The sequence below is a fragment of the Lithobates pipiens genome, unplaced genomic scaffold, assembly GCF_037356315.1.
Source record: "Lithobates pipiens isolate NorthernLeopardFrog02 unplaced genomic scaffold, aLitPip1_a1.2 Scaffold_23, whole genome shotgun sequence".
Taxonomy (NCBI): domain Eukaryota; kingdom Metazoa; phylum Chordata; class Amphibia; order Anura; family Ranidae; genus Lithobates; species Lithobates pipiens.
In genome coordinates, this window is record NW_027507785.1 from 147,721,249 (window position 1) to 147,735,129 (window position 13,881).

Sequence of the window (13,881 nt, forward strand, 5' to 3'; positions counted from 1 at the left end):
CCTGGCGGTGAACCTAAAAAAATAACTAGCTACCTAGCGACACTAATGCAGCGATCAGAAAAATGATCGCTTAGTGACACTGGCAAAAGGGGGTGAAAGGGTTAACTAGGGGCAATCAGGGGGTTAAAACCATTATTGGGTATTATATCGGGGTACCTAGCGCTATAAAAACCTGGCGGTGAACCTAAAAAAATAACTAGCTACCTAGCGACAGTAGTGACATTAATGCAGCGATCAGAAAAATGATCGCTTAGTGACACTGGTAAAAGGGGGTGAAAGGGTTAACTAGGGGCAATCAGGGGGTTAAAACCATTATTGGGTAGTATATCGGGGTACCTAGCGCTATAAAAACCTGGCGGTGAACCTAAAAAAATAACTAGCTACCTAGCGACACTAGCGACACTAATGCAGCGATCAGAAAAATGATCGCTTAGTGACACTGGCAAAAGGGGGTGAAAGGGTTAACTAGGGGCAATAAGGGGGTTAAAACCATTATTTGGTAGTATATCGGGGTACCTAGCGCTATAAAAACCTGGCGGTGAACCTAAAAAAATAACTAGCTACCTAGCGACACTAGTGACACTAATGCAGCGATCAGAAAAATGATTGCTTAGTGACACTGGCAAAAGGGGGTGAAAGGGTTAACTAGGGGCAATCAGGGGGTTAAAACCATTATTGGGTAGTATATCGGGGTACCTAGCGCTATAAAAACCTGGCGGTGAACCTAAAAAAATAACTAGCGACACTAGCGACACTAATGCAGCGATCAGAAAAATTATCGCTTAGTGACACTGGCAAAAGGGGGTGAAAGGGTTAACTAGGGGCAATCAGGGGGTTAAAACCATTATTGGGTAGTATATCGGGGTACCTAGCGCTATAAAAACCTGCCGGTGAACCTAAAAAAATAACTAGCTACCTAGCGACACTAGTGACACTAATGCAGCGATCAGAAAAATGATCGCTTAGTGACACTGGCAAAAGGGGGTGAAAGGGTTAACTAGGGGCAATCAGGGGGTTAAAACCATTATTGGGTAGTATATCAGGGTACCTAGCGCTATAAAAACCTGGCGGTGAACCTAAAAAAATAACTAGCTACCTAGCGACACTAGTGACATTAATGCAGCGATCAGAAAAATGATCACTTAGTGACACTGGTAAAAGGGGGTGAAAGGGTTAACTAGGGGCAATCAGGGGGTTAAAACCATTATTGGGTAGTATATCGGGGTACCTAGCGCTATAAAAACCTGGCGGTGAACCTAAAAAAATAACTAGCTACCTAGCGACACTAGCGACACTAATGCAGCGATCAGAAAAATGATCGCTTAGTGACACTGGCAAAAGGGGGTGAAAGGGTTAACTAGGGGCAATAAGGGGGTTAAAACCATTATTTGGTAGTATATCGGGGTACCTAGCGCTATAAAAACCTGGCGGTGAACCTAAAAAAATAACTAGCTACCTAGCGACACTAGTGACACTAATGCAGCGATCAGAAAAATGATTGCTTAGTGACACTGGCAAAAGGGGGTGAAAGGGTTAACTAGGGGCAATCAGGGGGTTAAAACCATTATTGGGTAGTATATCGGGGTACCTAGCGCTATAAAAACCTGGCGGTGAACCTAAAAAAATAACTAGCTACCTAGCGACACTAATGCAGCGATCAGAAAAATTATCGCTTAGTGACACTGGCAAAAGGGGGTGAAAGGGTTAACTAGGGGCAATCAGGGGGTTAAAACCATTATTGGGTAGTATATCGGGTTACCTAGCGCTATAAAAACCTGGCGGTGAACCTAAAAAAATAACTAGCTACCTAGCGACACTAATGCAGCGATGAGAAAAATGATCGCTTAGTGACACTGGCAAAAGGGGGTGAAAGGGTTAACTAGGGGCAATCAGGGGGTTAAAACCATTATTGGGTAGTATATCGGGGTACCTAGCGCTATAAAAACCTGGCGGTGAACCTAAAAAAATAACTAGCTACCTAGCGACACTAGTGACACTAATGCAGCGATCAGAAAAATTATCGCTTAGTGACACTGGCAAAAGGGGGTGAAAGGGTTAACTAGGGGCAATAAGGGGGTTAAAACCATTATTTGGTAGTATATCGGGGTACCTAGCGCTATAAAAACCTGGCGGTGAACCTAAAAAAATAACTAGCTACCTAGCGACACTAGTGACACTAATGCAGCGATCAGAAAAATTATCGCTTAGTGACACTGGCAAAAGGGGGTGAAAGGGTTAACTAGGGGCAATCAGGGGGTTAAAACCATTATTGGGTAGTATATCAGGGTACCTAGCGCTATAAAAACCTGGCAGTGAACCTAAAAAAATAACTAGCTACCTAGCGACACTAATGCAGCGATCAGAAAAATGATCGCTTAGTGACACTGGCAAAAGGGGGTGAAAGGGTTAACTAGGGGCAATCAGGGGGTTAAAACCATTATTGGGTAGTATATCGGGGTACCTAGCGCTATAAAAACCTGGCGGTGAACCTAAAAAAATAACTAGCTACCTAGCGACACTAGCGACACTAATGCAGCGATCAGAAAAATGATCGCTTAGTGACACTGGCAAAAGGGGGTGAAAGGGTTAACTAGGGGCAATAAGGGGGTTAAAACCATTATTTGGTAGTATATCGGGGTACCTAGTGCTATAAAAACCTGGCGGTGAACCTAAAAAAATAACTAGCTACCTAGCGACACTAATGCAGCGATCAGAAAAATGATCGCTTAGTGACACTGGCAAAAGGGGGTGAAAGGGTTAACTAGGGGCAATCAGGGGGTTAAAACCATTATTGGGTAGTATATCAGGGTACCTAGCGCTATAAAAACCTGGCAGTGAACCTAAAAAAATAATTAGCTACCTAGCGACACTAATTCAGCGATCAGAAAAATGATCGCTTAGTGACACTGGCAAAAGGGGGTGAAAGGGTTAACTAGGGGCAATCAGGGGGTTAAAACCATTATTGGGTAGTATATCGGGGTACCTAGCGCTATAAAAACCTGGCGGTGAACCTAAAAAAATAACTAGCTACCTAGCGACACTAGCGACACTAATGCAGCGATCAGAAAAATGATCGCTTAGTGACACTGGCAAAGGGGGTGAAAGGGTTAACTAGGGGCAATAAGGGGGTTAAAACCATTATTTGGTAGTATATCGGGGTACCTAGCGCTATAAAAACCTGGCGGTGAACCTAAAAAAAAAACTAGCTACCTAGCGACACTAGTGACACTAATGCAGCGATCAGAAAAATGATCGCTTAGTGACACTGGCAAAAGGGGGTGAAAGGGTTAACTAGGGGCAATCAGGGGGTTAAAACCATTATTGGGTAGTATATCAGGGTACCTAGCGCTATAAAAACCTGGCAGTGAACCTAAAAAAATAACTAGCTACCTAGCGACACTAATGCAGCGATCAGAAAAATGATCGCTTAGTGACACTGGCAAAAGGGGGTGAAAGGGTTAACTAGGGGCAATCAGGGGGTTAAAACCATTATTGGGTAGTATATCGGGGTACCTAGCGCTATAAAAACCTGGCGGTGAACCTAAAAAAATAACTAGCTACCTAGCGACACTAATGCAGCGATCAGAAAAATGATCGCTTAGTGACACTGGCAAAAGGGGGTGAAAGGGTTAACTCTAGGGGCAATCAGGGGGTTAAACCTTTATTGGGGGGTGGTAGGGGGCTACCCTGGACCTAACACTAACTGCCCTGACAGTTTTTACTTTTACAACTGACACTAAATGCAGTGACACTGTGACTGGGGGGGGGGGGTTTGTGTGCCTGTGTGTGCCTACATGTCAGTGTAGTGTTGGTGCACACTTACTTTCTGTCTTCTCCTCGTAGTCCGGTCAAAAAGACCGCCCCGAGGAGAATGACATTACTTCCTCCCTGCCTGTGTTTACTATACACAGAGGGAGGAAGCTTCTCATTCGCCAGGAGCGATCGAGAGGGGATGGCTAGAAACCAACGGCCATCCCCTCATCTCGGATCGCTCCTGAAGCGAAACGGACCGCCGTATCCAGCGGGAGGGGGTCCGATCGGACCCCCCACCCGCTGGAAGGCAAGCACGTACATGTACGTGCTTGTGCCTGCCGGTGCCATTGCCATGACGTACAATGGCAATACTGCGGTCCTTAAGTGGTTAAAAAAAAAAATTGATGACTTTTATTCCTATTACAAGGAATGTAAACATCCCTTGTAATAGGAATATGGCACGATCGCACATATTTACAGTGAGATATGGGGTCAATAAGCCTCTAGGCTGGGAAGAATTAAAAAAAAAATGATTCTGGCTTCCTAGCCAGATCGGCGGCATTAATTTGAATACAGAGGCCGGGCGTGACGTCATAACATCGCGCCCGGCCTCCGAACGATCATAGAGACTCCGGGGACGATCTAGTCCGCCAGAAATCTCTATGGTAACTTGCTGGGGTCGATGGAAACGGTGAGTCGGTAGAAGCACAGGAGGGCGGCGGGAGGGGGGGCGTCCCCTCCCACCGCCCATAAGAACGATCAAGCGGCGGAACAGCCGCTATGATTGTTCTTATGGTGCAGGGAATCGCCGGCTGAAAACGGCATTATCTGAATGATGTCTGTGGCCTTAGGCATCATTTAGATATAACCACTGAAAGCCCATGACGTCAATAGACGTAGTGTAGGCGCCAAGTGGTTAAGTGCCCAGTAAGCAAATGGTTAAAGGGGTTGTAAAGGTTAGTTTTTTATTTTCGAAATAGGTTCCTTTAAGCTAGTGCATTACCTTTTCCTTCGATTTCCCTTCTAAATGTTTTTTTTTTCTTTGTCTGAATTTCTCACTTCCTGTTCCTCCTCAGTAAGCTGTTCTGGCTGACTAAACATGGCTCGGATGATGGAGTGAAGTTTACTGAAGAGAAACAGGAAGTGAAAAATTCAGACAAAGAAAAAAAACATTTAGAAGGGAAATCGAAGGAAAAAGTAAATGAACCAACAATGCACTAGCTTAAAGGAACCTATTTAGAAAATAAAAAACAAAGCTTTACAACCCCTTTAAGTAGTCATCAGCATGGGTTTACGAAAGGTCGTTCTTGCCAGACCAATCAGTCCCTGATGAAGTCTTGTGATCTATGACGATACGCGTAGGATTGGCCTAGGAGGACACCGGAAGTGACGTCCGGGGTACGAACGAGGAAGCCGTTCGTTGTTTTAGCTGTAAACGTTTGAATTTTATTATCTAAATGTGAGTACCCAGGACTTGGTCCTTTTTATAATAAAGAATTTGTGTGACTTACTTCACCATTGGAGCCCCTTTCTCTCTTTTTCGGGTCTGATTTGGGATCCTTTGCGGCGTACCTGGAGGAAAAGATCTGGGGCGCTTACACTACACTTAGGATACACACCGCAAATTATTGGAGTATACCTACACCAACTGAGGACATACATCCCAATCGAGGATATACCCCATATATTGGAGCATATTGCTGTCTAACTGACAGCAGTGAGGTAAGGTACCCACTGCACTCAGTGTGTGAGCACCCACGTTTGAGGAGCTGTAAGATCACCGGTGGAATTATCCCGTGGTTGTTCACAGGATTAACCCTTCACATAGCACAGCGTGGATTCACTTTACTTTTGCATGAACTGATATGAATTACTAGTTTTCTATGCTAATTAAGAGACACTTTAAGGAACCCCGTTCTTGGATTGCTGTTTTCTTACCTTTTGATACATTTTTCACATATTTTTTTATATTCCTTTATTGTGTATTTTTCTGTTGTTTTTTTTCCCTTATACTTTTTTTTGTATACACGTTGGCACTTGGATGCACTTTATGGACTGAGACACATTTGTTTGATTTCACGATTCTCTGAGACACATTTGTTTGATTTCACGATTCTCTGAATTGATATTATCAGAATCTGCGGTTTTATCTCACTTGCACTTTATTATGATTGTATAGATCATTTATATTTCTCTTTTATGAATAACACTAGGAATAAGTATATACTCTGAACACCTTATTAATCACTTGGTATAAATTCTAGCACATAGGTTGTAGATATAATTTTAAAGTAATTTAATTGCATAGGTGCGTTTTTTTTTATTTTATATGCGATTATTTATTAATTTTGGTATTAGATTTAATTAATTTTGTGTGGAGCGCAACACCATTCTTTGTTCACCTACTATCACTTGAGGGGAGGGTTTGCACCTCTGCCGGTGTTTTGCTGCAACCATACCAGTTCTCTTTAATTGACCATTGTAGCGCGAGGGTAACCCACTATTACCAATCTGTTAACATTCTACGAAGAAGTGAGCTGTCGTCTAGACAGGGGAAGGCCTGTGGATTTAGTCTACTTGTATTTTGCAAAGGCATTTGATACAGTCTCCCATAAATGCTTAATCTACAAGCTGAGGTCTGCAACGCAAATCACTGTGTATATAAGGCGGCTCCTTTAAGAGCCATAGCAGGCGCGCTACACGGTGGGGGTCCCAATGCAGCTGACAGGCAAATGCAATCGCCGCCAGCCACCCGCAATTACGGGCAAAAGAGCCAGAACAAGGCTTTGTGTGTGTAATCCCTGTTCTAACAGGGGAGGAAAAACAGATTGCCTGTTCCTAATAAGTAGGAATAATGATCTGGCTCCTCCTCTAGTCAGTCACATCACCTCACAGTTAGAAATACACCTAGGGAACGCACTTAACCCCTTGATCGCCTCCTAGTGTTAACCCCTTCCCTGCCAGTGACATTTATACAATAATCAGTGGCTATTTATAGCTCTGATCGCTGTATAAATGTCAATGGTCCCAAAAAAAGTGTCAAAATTGTCTGATCTGTCCGCCCCAATGTCACAGTCCTGATAAAAATCGCTGATTGCCACCATTACTAGTAAAAAAAAAAAAAAAATAATAAAAATGCCATAAATCTATCCCCTAGTTTGTAGACACTATAACTTTTGCGCAAACCAATGAATATACGCTTATTGCATTTTTTTTTTTTTTTTTTTTTTACCAAAAATATGTAGAAGAATACATATTGACCTAAACCGATGAAGAATTATTTTTTATTTTGAAATTTGAGATATTTATTTTAGCAAAAAGTAAAAAATATTGTGGTTTTTTTTTTCAAAATTGTCGCTGTTCCTTTGTTTATAGCTCAACAAATAAAAACACCAGAGGGGATCAAACACCACCAAAAGAAAGCTCTATTTGTGGGGAAAAAAGGACACACATTTTGTAAGGGTACAACATCACATGTCTGTGGAATTGTCATTTAAAGCGACACAGGGATATGGAAAATGATTATCGACACTGACACACGTACATCTACACAGGTTGAACTGGATGGACTATTGTCATTATTCAAATTTACCTACTATGTAACTATATTTGGACATAAGAAAGTGTTAAACTGGTAACAAACCATAAACAAGCATTTATTATATTGCTGCTTACCATTTCTTATGCCGCGTACACACGAACGGAATTCTCATCGGAAAAAGCTCTGATGGTTTTCCCAACGGAATTCTGCTCAAGCTGTCTTGCCTACACATGGTCACATGAAATTCCGATCATTTATAACGCGGTGACCTACAACACATACGACGTGACTAGAAAAAGGAAGTTCAATAGCCAGTAGCCAATAGCTTCTGTCTCGTAGTTGAATCTGAGCATGCGTGATTTTTGGCGTGTCGGAATTGCATACACACGATTGGTATTACCGATAGAAAGTTTTTCAGTTGGGAAAATTGAGAACATGCTGTCAATTTTTGGCTAGCGGAAATTCGGACAGCTAAATTCTGATGGAGCATACACAGGGTCGCATTTTCAGATGAAAAGCTCTCATCTGTCTTTTTCTGTCCGGAATTCCAATCGTGTGTACGCAGCATTAGATGTGATCGCTGCATTCATTTTATTTTTTTATACTTTCTTCTGTATGCATTTTCTGATCCAGCCAGTAAGTCTGTTTTTCAAAAGCAAAAGCTGAATGAGAGATGAGACAAACCATTTACCACTGACATGGGGTACAATAATCAGCTTTTTTTTTATTTATGCAAAATCTTTATCTTAAAAGGAAAAAAAAATGTTACTGTAACTGCTTATAAAGTATTAGCTGAAATTTGGCTTTGAATTTTTGGAAATGTTGGCACCTATGAACTCTGAACTGAAAGAAAATAAATAATTGTTTTGTTTGTTCTTTCCAGCTACTTTACGGAGAATTGATCTGACTGGAAATGTTATAGAAGAGATAGAAGAAAAAGCTTTTGAAAAGCTTGTCTTACTTGAGCAGCTTTCCCTTGCTGAAAACAAACTGACCAGGATTCCAGTCTTGCCAACAAAACTAACATCTTTCAATGCCAATAATAACATTATCAAAAGCAAAGCAATCAAAGCAAATGCATTTAAGGTAACATCCAAATCATTAATAAATGCATTATTAGCAAGTGGTCATACAATTGCACTATTATTATCACCTATTTTGCTCTTTGATTGCCAAGTGATCTTGGCAAAGGGTTACATCATCCAAATACATTTCTTTCTCGTACATCACGGGACTTAGAGTAGCCATATACATTACTACCTGGGATATGCGCCACCTATAGGTGAATGGACACTGGTAGAACAACCAAAAACAGGAAGTGATCCCTTATAAAACCCCTCATACAGGAAGTACTTCAGTTTTTTCGCCAGTGTCTAAAATGGTGGATGGTCACTTTTGAGCTCTCTGTGAGCTTCCATGCTGTAATCCCGCACAGGTTCTTAAAGGGATTGTAAAGGTATTTTTTATTTTTTTTTAAATAACAAACCTGTTATACTTACCTCCACTGTGCAGCTCGTTTTGCACAGAGTGGCCCCGAACCTGCTCTTCTGGGGTCCCTTGACGGCTGTCTCTGCCTTCTCCCGCAGGTACTTCTCACGTTCATGCGAGCTCCCTCGCATGGTGAGAAGCACCTGCGGGCACGCTCCCACGTCATTGGATGTGATTGACAGCAGCGCGAGCCAATGGCTGCACTGCTTTCAATCCATCCACTCCAGCCAATCAGTGGCCAGGCTGAGTGGCGAAGAAGACGTCAGGGGCAAGCGTGGGACTTTTGAGGGGTCAGGTAAGTAAAACGGGGGGGCTGGGGGTCCGGCACTGTCAGATTTTTTTCACCTTAATGCATAGAATGCATTAAGGTGAAAAAACATTTACCTTTACAACCCCTTTAAGGGACAGCGTTTCTAGATCAGATCCATTTCAAAAAGCTACTATGCTAAGATAAATGGTACCCGAGCTTAGGGTTGCCACATCATCCCTTTAAGCCAGGACACTATTAATTACACAGGTTCTGAGGCTCGTTTAATACAGATAAGGCACCAAGTGAGTGTAATTACCACCTTAATCAGCCACATAATTTGTGTAATTAATGTGTGTCCTGGATTAAAGGAATGATGTGGCAATCCTACCCAAGCCTCATAAAGAAGATTAAATTATCAACAGCAAGGTTTTGCCTGTAATGTAGCCTTCGGGTACTGGACCCTGCATAGTGGAATCCTGGACACCACAGAGCTAAGGCATTCCTGCAGGGTGCTGTACAGGTCCAAGGGAGTGGACCCTCATGCTAAAAGGGTACCCAGTCCTTGAAGGTCCATGGTGACAGAACCCACCACACTGAGTGAAGGCTGGACCTCTGGCTTAGGCTATTGTCCTATGGCGGGAGTGGTAAGTGCCCCTGTGAAAAACCAGGGTCCAATTATATATTTCCCTGCAACAATGTATGTTTAGGCTGATATGTTTAAAAGACAAAAAAAAATGTTTTCCTTGCTATGCTTGTATTGCCCACAAGAGGGCATGGGTTTGCAGCTCTGTGTTTCTCTTCCCAGAGTTGCACAAGCTGTGTGGGAAGCTTTTAAAAAAAAATTATTGTTTTGCTTGCAATGCTTTTTTTTGCCCACTAGAGGTGGTAAGCGGCCGTGTGAAAAACCAGGGTCCAATCATTATCTATTTTCCCCTGCAACAATGTTGCTGGCCGGCGGGGGGGGGTTGACAGAGCAGTCTGTCCTGGGTGACACCTGAGTCCTATGTGTGATGACAGCAGGGCCGCTGATAGAAATCACGGGCTGCGTAGAGCCCACCTGATGGGACCCCCTTCATCCCCACCCCTGGTCCCTCCTTCAGCCCCACCCTGGCCTCTCTCCAGACCCAGCCTTGAAACAAAGTGCAAGTTTGTCTTCAAGTGATATCTATCTTTCTCCAGCCAGTTCTAAGTTTGATTATCCAAAAGAAATACTGTGATGATACAAGAGATGGTCAGACATTGTACAGGAGAAGGTCAGAGACTTCAGACATGATAAACAAGATCAATGCAGTCTCACTGTGCCCATCTGCACCCTGATCGGTGCCCATCAATGCAGCCTCACTGTGCCCATCTGTAGCCTCACTGTGCCCATCTGCAGACTTGTCAGTGCCATCAGTGCAGCCTCACTGTGCCTATCTGCAGCCTCATCAGTGCCCATCTGCAGCCTCATCAATGCCCATCTGCAGCCTCACTGTGCCATCAATGCAACCACACTGTGCCAATCTGCAGCCTCTTCAGTGCCATCAATGCAGCCACACCGTGCCCATCTGCAGCCTCTTCAGTGCCATCAATGCAGCCTCACCAAAACAGGTTCAGATTATATCAGCCTCACAATCACAAAAGCTTCTCATCTATTCTCTGTACAGATGGTCCATACAGCTTTTAAGCTACCTCCAGTAGAGGTCCCTGAAACACCTTGTTCCTCCCTGGGAACCACAGCAGGGTACACAGGTATTTCCTTTTCACCCACTCTTGAAGCAGGTGGAATATTAGGACTGGGAGCACCCAGACAGGATATTTGTGTCTCCAAGGAGATTTTCGCTGTTATATCCTATGGAGGAAAGCTTTAGTAAGAAGTGGAGCATACCAGTGTGGATGCAGCAGGTTTCCTCCCTGAGCAAGACCTTAACTTGTCCAGTGGATAATACACAGGTCTTTAAGGATCCTGCAGATAAGAAGCTGGTATCCTTGATAAACGCATCCTTCGCCCCTGGCAGGTTTGGCTATTCAGCCCACAGTAGCAGCAATTGGGGTCTGTCAAGCCTTGAAGGATCAGGCTAGATGGCTCAAAAGACCAGAGCATTCTAGTCAGGATGGAGCATATCTGCCTCAGGCTCTTTGCTTTGCTATAGATGCCCTTAAAGACTCCTTGCAACAGATCTCCCGCATGGCTCTTTTGTCTGTGCACATACGCAGAATTTTATGGCTAAAAAGCTGGTCAGCAGAGCTCCCTTTAAAGAGGATGCTAGCTGGTTTGCCTTTTCATGGAGAATGTTTGTTTGGGGATGATCTTGATAAGTACATCCAAAAGATATCTGGAGGAAAGTTTCCTCCTTCCTGCTAAAAAAGGTAGCTACACTGCCCTTTTTTAAGGTGCTATGCACTAATTCCTCAGGTTTTTCAGGTCCTAGGCAGTTACGACGGTAAACAGATCTGCCAAAGGTAAACAGCAGGGCCAGGACCAAAAGAAGCTGTGGGTCCAAAAGTCTGCTAATACTGCCACCATACCTTCCTTGCAAGGGGACGCCCCCACTCCTGTGGGTGGGTAGAAGGTTGCTGCAGTTTGCGGGATTGTGGGGAACAGTAATTTAGGAAAGGTGGGTCATCTCCACAGTGTCTTAGGGGTACAGGCTGGAATTACACTGTTACCCTCCTCAAAGATTTGTGAGGTCCAGTGTTCCCATGGACCATTCAAGAAAGGGCTTATTACTCCAAGCACTAGACCGTTTAAGGTGGGAGGGGGTGAGCATTGAGATCCCAGTTGCCGAAAGGGGAACACGGTTTTATTCAAATCTGTTCACGGTTCAAAAGCCAAATGGCGAAATAAGACCAATTCTGGATCTTAGAGCACTGAACCAGTATCTCTCAGTGTGGCCCTTTCGAATGGAATGAGTCCACTCTGTTGTGACCTCTCTCCAAGAAGGAGATTGTCTGGCATCCATAGATATCAGGGATGCATACCCGCACTTGCCAATTTTTCAACCTCAAAGGCTTGTGTGTTTTGTCATAGAGGAACAACATTTTCAGTTTGTGGCTCTGCCTTTTGGGCTTGCAACTGCACCTGTGGTCTTCACAAAGGTCCTTGCACCCGTACTGGGTCTTCTAAGATCTCGAGGGATCTTGATTGCAGGCTACGTAGATGATCTCCTACTCAGGGATGAATTGATACAGGTTTTGATAAGGAACGTGACCGTTACGGTCCAATTCCTGGAACATCTCGAATGGATCATAAATTCTGAGAAATCACCGCTAAAACCGGTTCAAAGTCTGGAATACTTAGGCCTTATCATGGACACAGTCCAGGCAAGAGTGTTCTTGCCCCCAAGAAGGGTTGAGGCCCTAATGGATGGCAATTCCAAATGCCCAGTTCCATTCCAGGGCATTGCAGCAGAACATTCTGTCTCCATGGAGCAGGAAGATGCAGGCTTTGGATTCTTGCATGATCATAACCCCCCAAGGCTCAAGGAAGTCTCAATTGGTGATTAGTAGACCAGAATCTGGTACAGGGAAGGTCTTTTCTTCCACTGTCATGGAAGGTAGTGACCACAGATGTCGTGGAAGGTAGTGACCACAGATGCCAGTATTTCCGGCTGGGGTGCAGTCATGGAAAGTTCCACAGTCCAGGGGAAATGGACACTGAATGAGCAGGGATTGCCCATCAATGTGCTAGAGCTGCGAGCAATACGCCTTGTGCTGTGCAAAGAAAAACAGATCTGGCGCTATACCTTTAAAAATTAAAAACGAAATTAAGAGAAGAAAAAATAAAAAGGAAAAAGTATATATACTTCTATTGATTCACCTCTAATATACTTCTATTGGTAAAGAAATGTAATTAAATAAATGAATATTTGTGGGGTGTGAATAAATATGTCTATCAAAGACACATGCTGATTAGTAAAATATCAATAAAAATAAAGAAATAAAAATTGTGTCTGTGCAAATTATACCAATCCTTAAAAAACACACACACACAAAAAAAAAAGGGAAAAGTGTGTGTGGCCACGGGACGTGCACCATTTACTTTCAGCTATAACACCAACAGGACGTGGTTTATGTTACTGGTGTTTTATTTCGTACTAAATGTGAGTACAACCCTGTTATTTAATAAAGTACTGTATATTGAAACGATTTACACTATGGAGACTCCTCTTTTCTGTTGAGAACCAAAACGGAGTACCCCCAGCGGATGACAAACGAACCCCCCCAGAGATCCACATAACGGCACAGGGGTTCACACTGTGGAGGCTATACCACCCCTGCAGGGGCAGGGTATCTGGTGAGGGCATTACCAATTTTTTTGTCATGCACACTGGAAAGATGCTCACTATTTAACCTCACATCTCCTGCACAAATCATCTGTATAAACTTTTGGGACTTTGTGGAAACTTTCAGTGCTTCCTTGCACCTGTATATCTGAGGATCTAATGATTGCCTATGAGATGCTTTCACATTTTGCACTTTTTTGATATATCTGATTGTATTGTCACAAATTAATATTTTATAAGCACCTTAGTGTAAGGATTGTATACTGGGTTTGTATACACATAGATACACACACTTTTCCTTTTTTTTTTGTGTGTTTTTTAAGGATTGGTATAATTTTGCACGGACACAATTTTTATTTCTTTATTTTTATTGATATTTTACTAATCAGCATGTGTCTTTGATAGACGTATTTATTCACACCCCACAAATATTAATTTATTTAATTACATTTCTTCACCAATAGAAGTATATTAGAGGTGAATCAATAAAAGTATATATACTTTTTCCTTTTTATTTTTTCTTCTCTTCATTTAGTTTTTAATTTTTAAAGGTATAGCGCCAGATCTGTTTTTCTTTGCACATC

General features: G+C 42.9%; 1 protein-coding gene across 1 annotated transcript in view; it reads left to right on the top strand.

The window, feature by feature from the left end:
• The window catches only part of OGN (osteoglycin), a 407,576-nt gene that overhangs the window by 253,879 nt on the left and 139,816 nt on the right, over nt 1-13,881 (top strand). The window contains exon 4 of the mRNA XM_077452477.1: nt 8,178-8,380. Coding sequence (XP_077308603.1) covers nt 8,178-8,380 — 203 coding nt within the window. The remainder of the gene's footprint in view (nt 1-8,177; nt 8,381-13,881) is intronic.